The following is a 14718-nucleotide window of genomic DNA, read 5'->3' as shown; positions in this document are numbered from 1 at the left end:
GAGAGGACTGTAAGCATTACAACAACAGGAAGGGTTGTACAATAAACTTTGTTCTGAGACATGACGGGGGGTAGCGGTGTGACCGGCCATGTTGTGTAACCTTTATTTAACTAGGCAAATCAGAGAAAGTTCTTATTTACAATGATGGTCTACACCGGGCAAACCCGGACGACGCTGGGCCAATTGTGCGCCGCCCTATAGGTCTCCCAATCACGGACGGTTGTGATTCGGGAGCCCACGTTACCTTGGTAACTCCATGGACCCCTAAGTGTCTCAGAGTAGGAATGCCGTGGATCTAGGATCAGTTATACTTTTTATAGTAAGAGGGGGGGGGTGATCATTTCAGTTTTACGATTTTTACTTTAACATTCCAAATTGTAAAGGTAAAGCTGCAAATAGCCTACATTATTTATCACTATTTGAGCTCCGTCGATTTGCATTATTTGCGCTCATCTCTAAATCTGAACTCATCATGAGGGTCTGCTGTTGCCCACAACGTTTTGGGGAAATGTATCTGAGGGCCTCCAGTTTCCCATCACTGCACTAGAAGAACTGCTTCTGACTCACATCGATGCCACACATGCTGTTTTCAAATGGATTAGTTGCTTTTTAAAGGCAGTCACACTTTGTGTTCCATGAAGTTTACTGATTACAATTCTATATTTCTTTTGGGGGGTGGGGGGGGGGGATTGATCCAAGGGCCTGCGGACCTCTAGTTGCCCGTCCCTGTTGCTCTTCACATCTTCTCCTGACCCACTAGAGACCTCATTTCCAGTCTGGACAGGCTGCGGCCAAAATGGCACCCTGTTCGCTATCAAATGCACGACTTTTGACCAGAGCCATGGTCAAAAGTAGTGCACTATTTAGGGAATCTGTGCCATTTGGGACGCAACCTCAGTCTCTAGTCTCCTCTATCCAGTACCAAAAGAGCCAAGACCAAACGGTGGGGTACACTGTCCTAACATGCCCCCCCCCCCCCCGGTTTTGTTGTGACTATTTAGATTGCACAGAAGACATTTTTTTGGTGTAGTTTTACTGTATAAATGATCAGCATCACTGTAAATTGGGGTTATTCTTTTATTTATTCATAATTTAGTTACTTTGGTGTTTGTCTGTCTTACACCCCCCCACAACCTGTTCATAACATCATTTATCATATTTCTTGTGATATGCCAATACAGATGATGTGGAGTCTTTGGATCCTGCTGGGCACTGTTCTCAGTGTGGGTGAGTTGGAGCTTCCTGTGTATTCCCATATATATATATATTTTTTTTAAAGAGAAAATAAAATAAATGAGAAATGACACAGGGGTGGAGAGGGGAGAAAGCTGGGAAGAATGACATAATGATTTTTAACCCGGTCCCCAGCCGGGAGTTGCGAGCGGGGAGTGTCACCAGCACTCCCGCTTTATTAGCTCTTTTACATTCCACTGAAAGGTCACGAACAAAACAAAAAAAAAAAAAAACATGTGAAAACACAGTTAATGGACAAATGATATTCGGTTGACATTTCAAGATGAATAGTCAGGAATGTTCAAAAGCACACTGCCGTGTTGGTAGGGCCCGTTACGGCTCCTGCACCACACCTTCCTACACCACCAACTGCATTAGGCAACAGCAGAAACCTAGGGCCCGTCACTAATGGCACCCTATTCCCTATATAGGGCACTACTTTTGACCACGGCCCATAGTGCACTTTTATAGTGAAGATAAGATGCCATTTGGGACAATGTCAGCAGATGCCAAGAATTTGTAGATGAAAGTTGTTTTTAAAAGGGTTTCAAGCTACATTATCTGTGTTTACCACGGCTTCAGATAATGTGGAGTAAAATGTGTTAATCCTCACTTCCACACACCCTTTTTCTCTCTCTCTCTCTATCCCCCTCCCCACTTTTGCTCTCATCCATATTCTCTCACTCACTCTCACTCTCTCGCACTCAGATGGCTACGTGGTGCCCGACCTGCACAAGCGTCTGTCCCACGGGCATCAGCTGAAGATCTACCTCCCGAAGAGCGCTGAGAAGCTGGAGTTCACCCCCGCTGCAGAGCCCCTGAAGACGTACCTGTACTGGGACCGTGGATCCCGGGCCACCAGAGGAAAGGTGTCTGGGACAGGAACCGACAGGAGCTGGTATCTGGACAAAGTGAGTGACTGTCTCTTTAATTGTCTACAAATTCCCCCCCCCCCCCCCCCCCCCCCCCCCCCCCCCGGGGACAATAAAGTATATCAACTCGGATCATACCAGAGGTCATTAAGCGGGGATTTGAGGAGATGGTATCCTACTTCTAACAAAACTCACCACTTGGTTTTGACCGGTACTGTTAATATTACTTAACACCCGTCCCGTCCCAGCAATGCACCTACCATCCTCTACCTCTTCATTTCATATATTATTTAAACATTTTTGTGAAGAGATTTTAAATGCACTTATAAATAAAGTTTGATTTTATCATCCCTGTTAAGTGTTTGACCTTTGCCCCCTGAAGGTGACTTACAAGGACCAGGGGACCTATGTCCAGAGAGACTACTGGAACAAGGAGATCTCCTCGCTCAAAGTGGCTGTGACCAGTGAGTGCTTTGCATGTTGTTTAAAGGGACATTTCGGGATTTTGGCACGAAGCCCTTCATCCTACTTCCACAGAGTCCGATGAACTCATGGATACCATTTTTATGTCTCTGCTTAAGTTTGAAGGAAGTTGCTAACTAGCGTTAGCGCAATGACTGGAAGTCTATAGGAACAGCTCGCATGCTCTAGAGCTAGTTAGCATTGGCTTGCAAAACTACCTCTAATGTCCTTCATAAATGGAATCCACGAGTTCATCTGACCCTGGGACTATGGCTATCCCTTTAATTAGATAGCCATAACAATTACTTTGTTATTGTCTTGGCCTTTTGTCTCTCTTTCTCTCACTCTCTCTCACCCACCCCCCTCTCTCAACCTTTCATGTACACCCTCCTCCCCTCTTTTTCTCACCCTTTTCCCCTAATGCAACATGTTCTTCCTTTTCTCAGCCAGGCGTGTGTACACGAAGTGCGTGGTGGGCGAGGAACTCCACATCTCATTGGAGGGCATCAACCAGGCCGACGCCACGCTCTCCTTCTCGGGCGCCAACGTCAACGTCACCCTGGTGCATGATGGGGCAGTGGTGGCCCAGGACCTCCCGGACTATTGGAACCGGGTCAAGACCCTTTCCACCAAGATCAGCATCCAGAACGTCAACACCTCGGACGTGGGCTACTACATGCTGAAGGACACGCGAGACCGGGTGGTCGCCATCGTCAGGATGGAACTCACAGGTTGTGGTTTCGCTGTGTTGCCATAGATTGTTAGTTAGCTCTGCAGCGTTACTCACTTCTACTGAGTTATCGTGAGTGTGTTGGGAGGGATACTACTTCACTCCAAACCTTGGTCCTGCGTTCCAAATCATGAAAAAAAAAAAATTCTAGTTATTTGTCACATGCTTCTTAAAACAACAGGTGTAGGACTGGTGAAATGCTTAGTTACGGGCCCTTCCCAACAATGCAAAATAAAAAATAATAATAAATAACGAGGAATAAATACAATGAGTAATGATAACATAGCTATATACACAGAGTACCAATACCCAGTTGATGAGCAGGGGTATGAGGTAATAAGGCTGTAACGTAACACGCCTTATTCTTACAATTGTCTAAATAAATCATCCTCATTACTTTACAGACAAAACCCCATAATGTCAAAGCGAAGACAAGTTTTTAGAAGCTTTTGTAAAATACAGAAATATTAAGCTCAGGTGCATCCTGTTTCCATTGATCATCCTTGAGATGTTTCTACAACTTGATTGGAGTCCACCTGTGGTAAATTCAATTGATTGGACATGATTTTGAAAAGGCACGAACGTGTCTCTATGGTCCCACAGTTGAAAGTACATGTCAGAGAAAAAACCAAGCCACGAAGGTCCATATCGGAATTGTCTCTAGAGCTCCGAGACAGGATTATCGAGGCCCAGATCTGGGGAAGGGTACCAAAAAAATGTATTCAGCATTGAAGGTCCCCAAGAACACAGTGGCCTCCATCTTTCTTAAATGGAAGAAGTTTGGACCCACCAAGTCTTCCGTTACAGGAATTCTGTAACGTAACAAAATGTGGGAAAAAGTCGAGGTCTGACTATTTTGCGACTGCACTGTACATATACAGTGGGGAGAACAAGTATTTGATACACTGCCGATTTTGCAGGTTTTCCTACTTACAAAGCATGTAGAGGTCTGTAATTTTTTATCATGGGTACACTTCAACTGTGAGAGATGACATCTAAAACAAAAATCCAGAAAATCACATTTGTATGATTTTAAAAGTAATTCATTTGCATTTTATTTCATGACATAAGTATTTGATACATCAGAAAAGCAGAACTTAATATTTGGTACAGAAACCTTTGTTTGCAATTACAGGGATCATACGTTTCCTGTAGTTCTTGACCAGGTTTGCACACACTGCAGCAGGGATTTTGGCCCACTCCTCCATACAGACCTTCCCCAGATCCTTCAGGTTTCGGGGCTGTCGCTGGGCAATACGAACTTTCAGCTCCCTCCAAAGATTTTCTATTGGGTTCAGGTCTGGAGACTGGCTAGGCCACTCCAGGACCTTGAGATGCTTCTTACGGAGCCACTCCTTAGTTGCCCTGGCTGTGTGTTTTGGGTCGTTGTCATGCTGGAAGACCCAGCCATGACCCATCTTCAATGCTCTTAATGATTCCTCCTCTGGATCATCCAGATGGTCATTGGCAAACTTCAGACGGGCCTGGACATGCGTTGGCTTGAGCAGGGGGACCTTGCGTGCCCTGCAGGATTTTAATCCATGACGGCGTGGTGTTACTAATGGTCTTCTTTGAGACTGTGGTCCCAGCTCTCTTCAGGTCAGTGACCAGGTCCCTTACCTTCCTCATGATCATTGATGCCCCACGAGGTGAGATCTTGCATGGAGCCCCAGACTGAGGGTGATTGACCGTCATCTTGAACTTCTTCCATTTTCTAATAATTGTGCCAACAGTTGTTTCCTTCTCACCAAGCTGCTTGCCTATTGCCCTGCAGCCCATCCCAGCCTTGTGCAGGTCTACAATTGTATCCCTGATGTCTTTACACAGCTCTCTGGTCTTGGCCATTGTGGAGAGGTTGGAGTCTGTTTGAGTGTGTGGACAGATTATATTCCGTCTCTAATGATTGAAGTGTACCTATGATAAAAAAAATACAGACCTCTACATGGTTTGTAAGTAGGAAACACTGCCGATTTTGCAGGTTATCAAATACTTGTTCTCCCCACTGTAGATAGGAGTAAAGTGACTAGGCCACAGGATAGATAATTAACAGTAGCCGCAGCATATGTAATAAGCACCCCATGGCACCCTATTTGGTACACTGGGCTCTGGTCAAAACTAGTCCACAAATATCCAAGTATGCTTAGTGCATAGTGTAAGTAGTAACAAGTCCGATAGATACAAACTGGTGCTGTATAGAGAGAGACAAGTGGTGTTGGCTGCATAGAATTCTTAGAATTAAATTACCTCTGTTAGGTCATGTTGAAGTTCGAGTAGGTCATGGAAATAGACACAGCATCAGGATCCCTTCCCAATGGTCTGGTATACTGGCCCTTCGTTCCAAATGGCACACTATTCCTGATATAGTGCACTACTTTTGACCAGGGCCCATAGTGGAATAGGGTGCCATTCGGGATACACATTGTTTGGCTCGCAGCTCATATGTCCCTGTTTGTCACTAATTAGTTGGTTATTTGTAGGACTACAGGGCTGCTCAGTAAGCTATGGGGTAGTGGGAAAGAGGGGGGTGGGGTGAGGGGGGATAGAATACAACATGCATAGAGTGAAACATATGTCGCCTGTCAATCACTCCCTCCTGTTCCCCTTACGGCTTTGCAATGTCTCTCAAATTAACTTCCCCGACTCGCTCCTTCTGCATCTCTCTCCCTCTCCTCCCTCCCTCCAGACAAACATGAGAGTGAAGCAGGCAACCCCCTCATGGCCCTCCTCCTCCTGCTTGGTATCCCCGCCAGTATCTGTTTCTGTTGCCGGAAGAGGATCTTCAAGAACAAATCCCCCGACACCACCGCCATCCAACTGGACAACCCCGAGACTCTGCACCCCCCTCCCGGCTACAACATGCCCGGAGGAGGGGTGTCCCCTGGACCTGGTGTGCCGGTGAGGGATAGTTAGATGGTGGCTTGGCTACGAAATGGCACCCGATTCTCGCCATAGGTCTCCGGTCAAAACTAGTTCACTCGGGAATATGGTTCTGTTTGGGACAAATCCCATTTAGAAGTTGCCCTTTAGGTTCCTCCCTCTAATCGGTCTCTCCTCGTCTCCCATGCTGCACTACTATAATAATGACATTGTTGCAGTAACTCGTGGTGTTTTGTAGTTGAGCGGTAATAACGTGACGAGTTTTATTTTCTGTGGTTATTGCAGACGTTCTATCATGGCCCAGGTCCAGATCCTAACATGGTACATTATCCATTTATTCTTTATACACTTAACTACATACTGTGGTGTGTTGGTTTGTGCATGCCTTGTGTTTTATGTCATTGGAATAGATAGTCGTGGCCAAAAGTTTTGAGAATGACACATTTTCACAAAGTCTGTTGCCTCTGTGTCTTTAGATATTTTTGTCAGATGTTACTATGGAATATTGAAGTATAATTACAAGCATTTCGTAAGCGTCAAAGGCTTTTATTGACAATTGCATGAAGTTGATGCAAAGAGTCAATATTTGCAGTGTTGACCCTTCTTTTTCAAGACCTCTGCAATCCGCCCTGGCATGCTGTCAATTAACTTCTGGGCCACATCCTGACTGATGGCAGCCCATTCTTGCATAATCAATGCTTGGAGTTTGTCAGAATTTGTGGGTTTTTGTTTGTCCACCCGCCCCTTGAGGATTGACCACAAGTTCTCAATGGGATTAAGGTCTGGGGAGTTTCCTGACCATGGACCCAGAATATCTATGTTTTGTTCCCCGAGCCACTTAGTTATCACTTTTGCCTTATGGCAAGGTGCTCCATCATGCTGGAAAAGACACTGTTCGTCACCAAACTGTTCCTGGATGGTTGGGAGAAGTTGCTCTCGGAGGATGTGTTGGTACCATTCTTTATTCATGGCTGTGTTCTTAGGCAAAATTGTGAGTGAGCCCACGCCCTTGGCTGAGAAGCAACCACACACATGGTCTCAGGATGCTTTACTGTTGGCATGACACAGGACTGATGGTAGCGCTCACCTTGTCTTCTCCGGACAAGCTTTTTTCCGGATGCCCCAAACAATCGGAAAGGGGATTCATCAGAGAAAATGACTTTACCCCAGTCCTCAGCAGACCAATCCATGTACCTTTTGCAGAATATCAGTCTGTCTCTGATGTTTTTCCTGGAGAGAAGTGGCTTCTTTGCTGCCCTTGACACCAGGCCATCCTCAAAGTCTTTGCCTCACTGTGCGTGCAGATGCACTCTCACCCGCTTGCTGCCATTCCTGAGCAAGCTCTGTACTGGTGGTGCCCCGATCCCGCAGCTGAATCAACTTTAGGAGACGGTCCTGATGCTTGCTGGACATTCTTGGGCGCCCTGGAGCCTTCTTCACAACAATTGAACAGCTCTCCTTGAAGTTCTTGATGATCCGATAAATGGTTGATTTAGGTGCAATCTTACTGGCAGCAATATCCTTGCCTGTGAAGCCCTTTTTGTGCAAAGCAATGATGACTGCATGTGTTTTCTTGTAGGTAACCATGGCTGACAAAGGAAGAACAATGATTCCAAGAACCACCCTCCTTTTGAAGCTTTCAGTCTGTTATTGAAACTCAATCAGCATGACAGAGTGATCTCCAGCCTTGTCCTCCTCAACACTCACACCGGTGTTAATGAGAGAATCACTGACATGATGTCAGCTGATCCTTTTGTGGCAGGGCTGAAATGCAGTGGAAATGTTTTTGGGGGATTCAGTTCATTTGCATGGCAGAGGGACTTTGCAATTAATTGCAATTCATCTGATCACTCTTCATAACATTCTGGAGTATATGCAAATTGCCATCATACAAACTGAGGCAGCAGACTTTGTGAGAATTAATATTTGTGTCATTCTCAACTTTTGGCCACGCCTCTGTCGTTTTCTTATCTTTGTCTTGTCATGAACCATAATGTGAGTATATAAGTCCTTCTATCTAACTTTGGGAACTGTGGTTGTCCATGTTAGTATCTGTTTATGTAGAGTACTTGTATGAGTATATCGCATATAGTATTCAATTCAAAATACTTGATTTATGCCACGAGGGTTAATTGTGTAGGCAGGAGTGCAGATACGTAAAAAATAGCATCCAAGAACATACAACATAATCACAACTACACAACACCAATAGTGTTTGAGTATGTTTGAGTCCCTCTGTTTTTACTGTGGTGCTCCTCCATGTACAGGGAGGTTACCCTCAGGTTTACCCTCCCCCCAACCCTGGGATGCCAGACCAGCCTCAATGGACCGGACCCCCACCTCAACCAGTGAGTCCATCCATCTCTCCTCCATTATGTTTCTCTCTGTGAGTCCACCCATCTCTTCATTATATCAGCGGTTGGTATGGTTGTTAGTGAACCCTCATAATCCCCCCCCCCCCCCCCCCCCCCCCCCGTCAGGTGTGAAACTCCTCGGGAGAAGAAACAAAAAGAGTGTGACAGTGTTTTGTTGTGGTTTGTTTCAGTGCTTCAACTCAGGCTACCCCTCCCAGGACCCTTTGTACCCCCCTGCCCAGCCCCCACAGTGGACTGGCCCACCACCCAACCAGCCACAGTACAACCCTGGTGCTCCTCCGATGGTAGGGATTTATACTCTACAATCTTAGAAAAAAGGGGTTCCAAAAGGGTTCTTTGGCTGTCCCCATACAAGAGTCCTTTTTGGTTTCAGGTAGAACCCTTTTGCATTCCATGTATAACCCTCTGTAGAAAGGGTTCTACCTGGAACCAAAAAGGATTATCCTATTAGGACAGTCAAAGAACCCTTCAAGGTTCTACATAGAAAAAAACATGTACTGTTCTATTCCACTCTGCTAGTCAACCCTATTCGATTCTATACAACTCTATAAATCAGCCCCTACTCCTCTTCCCCCTGTTCTACGATCTAACTGTGCCTGACCACTAACAGTAGAGTGGGCCACCTAAGCAGTACCCTGTGGCGCCGATGGTATATCTCTACTTAACCGTTGCATAGTGTCTTTTCTCACTCCACTTCCCTCTTTTCCTTTGTGGCTGTCATATTCCACTCTGGTTTTGATCCTTCTCATCTCAGAGTGTAGTTAGTGTGTGTGTGTGGAAGCTTGCGTAACTGTGTGTGTTTCAGGGGTATGCGCCGGTGATGTACAGTGCCCCCTCAGGGAAGGAGGAGATAAAGATGGAGAACATGTCTCCTGCTGATCCCCTCCTTGCCCATCCACCACCCCAGGTCAGTACTCACTCACTCTCTCATACACACACACACTCATACACACACCTTCTGACATTGTTCCTCCCTCCTCCCCCCCAGGTCCCCCCGCCCACCTCTGAAGCTCTGCACTCCGCAGACGGAGCCTTCCAGTTCAACATCGACACAGGAAAAAACGCCCCCACCAACTTCCTGTAGAACGCCTGTCATCGGTCCAATCAGGAGCGGCCTTAGTAATGTTGCCACGGCTCCCGAATACGGTTCAATGGCTTCCTTTGCTCATCTCCTTGACTGTGACCACTTCTATAAATGGGGAGAGATAGCAGAGGAAGCAGTATGTCGTAGATGTAACTGTGACCTAGACATTGCCCCTCAAATCACCTATCTATCCTTTTCTGGTGAGTGTTATACTGTTTTCTGACATTATACTGTTTTCTGACATAAGACGGTCCCCATACATTTATACATTTATACATTTAAAAATGCATATTTAGGTTACCCCCGTTAAACCATGGGGCCCGTTTGCGATTCAAACTAGGGAGGTGTTAAACAATGGAAGTGTTAATGAATTTCCCTGCAAAAAGACAGATCTATTCTCACAGATACCGTTTTTCTTTTTGGTTACAGGGTCTGTGAAAAAACAGGTTTCATTACTAGCTCTCTTTTTTTAAATGTACCCATGTTTTTTTTTTTTTTACTCCCTACACCTTTCACGTATACAAAAACGAAAGTAACCAAATTTAAAAGTTTTTTTTTTTTTTTTTGTCTCTGTGTAAATGGGATATTAGTGAAGGAAAGGAGATCATTTAAAATGACTATTTCCTGTATAGCTGTGATGAAGTCAGTCAAAATGTCTGGGTGGGGGGGAAAACATGTCAAACTGAATCAGAGGCCATGATCCCCACCCTTCTCCAGAAGTGTGCACTGATCCACTCCCTCTAATGCATTTAAGCATTGGATTGGTGCAAAAAATTGTCTTGAGGGAGTTTCCACCATATTCCCAGTCCATTTATTTTTAGAAGGGGAGTGTACAAGAGAATTGGAATGTAGCCAGTGTGTAGCCCATAGAGAATGATATAGAGGCCTCTAGTGGCCAAAAGGCAGTATTGGCATGGGCAGCGCCATTGAGGGCTTCCACCAATTTAATGTATGGCATCTATCAAACACTGGTTGTGTTCCCCTGCGGAGACGCTGCATGCATCAACCAATGGTTGCGTGCCACGTCATTGGCTGTGCAGTCGTGCACAGTCGAACATGTGGTTAGCTGATACGTAAAATAGCTATCCAAGAGTTGTAAGATCTGGCATTCGTCAGCCATGTCTGAGGAGAGGAACACAACCGATAACTGCCTTTCAGGGTTCTACTGGAACCAAAAATAGGGACAGCCGAAGAACCTTTTTGGAAATGTTTTTTTTAAGTGTATCAGAACCCACATCACTCCTAATCATACATTCAGAAGGTGCTAGGACAACTCATCATCCACTCGGTAGACCAAGCAAAGCTCTCCGCCAGTCAGGTAGCCACTTCCTGTTGTGTATATTTAAAGTGTGTATGTGTGTGTATATCCTATCTATCTATATATGCAAATACGATCAGAAATGCCTTTACTTCCCAAAGTATAGCCATTTTTCATTATATGCATGGTGTATCATTTTAGTTCTACATATGAAACTGCTGTCATTTCAACAGGGTGGGCATGTAGCGTCAAATAACTTATTAATACACTGGGAGGGCGCTATTTTATTAAGATGTTATACATTGTCTGCATCCCCCTTAAAAGTAGTGTACTATAGGGTGCCATTTGCAACACATATCATCTTGGTTTAAAAGGCTCATTTTGGTATTTAAACATAAAATCCTATTCGTCTCTTAAATAATGAAGCACTCCTGAAGGTTTTACAGACAGTTTGAGCGGATCACTTTTGTTAAGTTGGTGGCCACCACCTTTCAAAGTGTGATCCCATTATGGGGATAAAAATGATCCCACTTGTGCCTACATGTCAACTGCATGAACTTTGCAAAAAAAAGGTCATGAAGTTTTGACTGCAAGTTTCTGCAGTTGCTCTTCACCAACTTCCTCCTGCAGCCATCACCTGCATTGTGGGAGGCTCTATTGTCAACCAATCACTAGGATGTTTTTGTTTGACCCACACGAACGTGACCAAAGACATAACTGAAACAGGAACCAACTTTGCCTTGATTTATGTATACAGTGGATATATACAAAATGAATGTGATACGAGTCTCTCATTGTTTGTACAATGTACACACGCATGATTTCAAATTATGATCATGTGATATGGGAGTTGGAGACATGATTATTTGAACGTTACAAATAAATACTTTTATAACAATGGCAACACTGCTATGTTCGTCTGAGATTTGGTACAAAACCACGTGCCCAAAATTTTGGCTGTCGCAGTTGCTCCTTCCCCGATTTCACTCCTCAAATTTCATCTAGTCGTTTGCTTAAGCCTTATCACGCAAACGCATCCAGTGCCTTCTTGTCCTGGGGTGTATTCATAAGTGCACAATGAAGCAAACAGTAACCTTTTGGGACAAATTCAGTTAGTCCCTACCCGTTTCAACCTATTTGCTTCCGTTGGGTACATTCATTAGGAACCTCTGGTCAGGTCAGGAGGTGAGAAATGTATTTTACATGATTATATTCAGGGAGAGGTCATTTCCAGACCATGTAACCAGAACAGTAAAAACTCCTGGCCCTAGTTGGTCAAGGGATAATCTCAATTGGAGAAGGGCAGATAAGAAGGCCTCTTGATTACGCTTAAACTTTTGGAGTTACTTTTAAAACGTTCTTCCCAAAACTGCTTTTCTCACCAACTGTCTCATCCCCCTACACCCAACACGCTTTAAAAGGAATGGACAGATCTCAAATGTAGGTAATAGGAAGTATGCATCCGTTTTGTTTTATTTGAGAACTTGTTTGTGTTGTATGCTGCCATAACTGGAAAGGCACGAGAATGAAAGGTGATCTGTGTAGACATGAAGAAAATATGATTTCCAATGCCATATCGTTAGACCTTATGGAATGTTTAGTGTTTCTATTCTGTGAATATCAAAAGCATTTATTGTAGAACAGTCTGTAGGACATGCATATGTCCACCTCAATAAACAAGACACAATACTCTGTCTGTTTCCTTTAAAACAAGCTAATCATATTTGCTGTCAATTCTGTTTCACACACAAATTAAGATCTTTATGAAAAAGGCAAAGTGCTTCATTATGCAAAACAATATTTTTTTTTAAACAAAACTTTATGTACAACGTCCTTGTTACGATCCTTGACCTAGGTTAATGTACAAAACAAGGCCTTTCAGTTCCCATCCATCCACCCCTCACTTGTCTTTCCTCCTCTCCATTTCTCTCACTCGTCTCTCTAGCACCCTCACTTGATCCTCCAGGTAGGTGTTGTCGCCACCGGTGCCAGAATGCCCGATACCCAATAGGACGCAGACGCTCACCAGGCCGGCCAATCGCAGCGCCGTAGTCTCCGTTCCAGCACTGCTGTCACTTAGGATTAGGCAAAACAGTCCTAAAACCACACCCAGTTTCAGTAGCCACAGGACCCGCCTCAGAGTGGACGCCACCAATCGGAAGGCCAGGGACAGCAGCCAGTAGCCAATGAGAGCCAGCAGAAGCCACTGACCGATATAGACCACAGCATCTGGGGTGATACTGTTAACAGGCATTTCAACTGGAGGAGAGAAAGAAATAGATACATGATATTAGTGCATTTTCTGGCCTAGCAATCTTAAAATGCTCCCTTTACTTGTCTCCATTCCAAGACTTGGCAAAATGTGGTTTTAGTATGTTGCTATGTAATTATTGTACCGGTAGTTATAGTCAAAGCCTAGTAGGTTACTGTTGGCAATGTGGAGAAAAAGGTTTCCCCGTCTGGCGCACACACCTAATCCAGGGCATGTCTGCCAGTGGGTAAAGGGCTCCCTTGGCAGGTCAGACTTTCATCCGGTTTTGTGTTGTGTGTCTACAGAGAACAGTTACAGTAAGTGACAATGTGAGTGTACCATTGCTCTGTATATGGGTTGTGTGTTGATGTTGCACGATGTGGGATCAATCAATAGAATGACTTATTTGAAATTATTATTTTTGTATTGACAACTGTCTGTTCCATTATTGAATAGTGCACCGGTTATCAGCCCTGGTCCCAGGGAGCCACTGGTTGTGCAGGTTTTTTGCTCCAGCCCCGCTCTAACACACACGATCCAACTAGTCAACTGCTCATCGAGACATTGATTTGGTGTGTTAGTGCTGGGCTGAAACAAAAGCCTGCACGTTTATTTAGCTCTCTGGGAACAGTGTTGGTGACTGACTAGAGTATTGCAATAGCTTTCTGGGCCTGTATTCCTAAAGTGGGAATAGGAGTGTTGATCTAACATCTGTTTTGCCTTTAATATTATAAGGAATGATCCCAGCTGTTTACCATCAACTCCTGCTGCCATCAGGAACTGGGCGAGGTACTTCATAACCACATTCACTCCACTGGCCGCTGCCTCAGCCAGATACTTGACGACCTGAAAGAAACACTGATAGGAGGGTCGAGAGAGTTGAGAGGGTTCTGTTTGAGGCAAACACATGGGTCACTAAATCCGGAACTAAAACAAGCGTGCATAAGGGTTCCCGTATATGGTCGACTTGTTACTACTTGCACCTACCTAATTCGAAAAAAGAACTGACATCATTAGACTAAGAATTTATGATTCGGACTACTGTTAAATCTAAACTTAGAGCCGGCTATTCTTTGTTCCTCACCTTCTGTGCATTTTCAACGGACCTTGCCCCGAGAAGGTGGACCAGGTAACCGTGCGCCTCCTCGGACAAATCCGTGAGCGTCTCCCGGAGGACTTGCATCATTCCCGGGGAATAGTTGAATGACTTCTCGAAGCGACTATTTTCTCCCGAACAAGAAACTACCACCCTGCTCAGCACACACACGACGAAACACACTTTCATTTTGTTCAGACGCCTTACGTAAAGTCAAACAATAAAGTAAAAAAAACATCCAACGTCTTTAAATTTAGTTGAATATGGTTTCACTGCAAAAAATATATGCTACAACAATCTAAACCGGCCACTTTACGGACAGGAACATATTGGCTACAATGTAGCCTATGTCTTACATATGGCAAGAAAAAAAAGTCAGTTTCTAACGGAAGTTTCCAGGATATAGTAAGTAGGCAGGCCAACTCAAAACGTACTGCAGTAGTTGCGTTGCCTTTCTTCTTCATCTTAAGTTTTATTGGC

The 14718-nt window shown here is 44.6% G+C and overlaps 2 protein-coding genes across 3 annotated transcripts in view; one reads left to right on the top strand and one right to left on the bottom strand.

Annotated features, from left to right (window-relative positions):
* LOC110497432 (uncharacterized) overlaps nt 1–12580 on the top strand; it is a 16538-nt gene extending 3958 nt beyond the window's left edge. Inside the window, exons 2-11 of one of the 2 annotated variants that reach the window (XM_036954357.2) lie at nt 1182–1227; nt 1942–2144; nt 2488–2569; nt 3014–3298; nt 5981–6192; nt 6460–6495; nt 8442–8522; nt 8720–8833; nt 9355–9456; nt 9538–12580. In XM_036954357.2, coding sequence (XP_036810252.1) covers nt 1182–1227; nt 1942–2144; nt 2488–2569; nt 3014–3298; nt 5981–6192; nt 6460–6495; nt 8442–8522; nt 8720–8833; nt 9355–9456; nt 9538–9633 — 1257 coding nt within the window. In that variant the 3' untranslated portion in view covers nt 9634–12580. The remainder of the gene's footprint in view (nt 1–1181; nt 1228–1941; nt 2145–2487; nt 2570–3013; nt 3299–5980; nt 6193–6459; nt 6496–8441; nt 8523–8719; nt 8834–9354; nt 9457–9537) is intronic. The other variant, XM_036954358.2, reaches the window with a different exon arrangement.
* Nucleotides 12333–14718, bottom strand: LOC110497433 (voltage-gated monoatomic cation channel TMEM109). The gene is made up of 3 exons (XM_021573536.3): nt 14227–14718; nt 13898–14000; nt 12333–13150 (listed from the first exon to the last, which is right to left on the bottom strand). Exons 1-3 carry the CDS (start codon nt 14425–14427, stop codon nt 12792–12794), a joined length of 663 nt encoding a protein of 220 aa, XP_021429211.1. The 5' UTR covers nt 14428–14718; the 3' UTR covers nt 12333–12791.

The sequence above is a fragment of the Oncorhynchus mykiss genome, chromosome 19, assembly GCF_057628025.1.
Source record: "Oncorhynchus mykiss isolate SJ-2025 chromosome 19, ASM5762802v1, whole genome shotgun sequence".
Classification (NCBI taxonomy): Eukaryota; Metazoa; Chordata; class Actinopteri; order Salmoniformes; family Salmonidae; genus Oncorhynchus; species Oncorhynchus mykiss.
The sequence above is the reverse complement of the archived record's forward strand: the minus strand, read 5'-3'. Positions and strand labels throughout refer to the sequence as shown.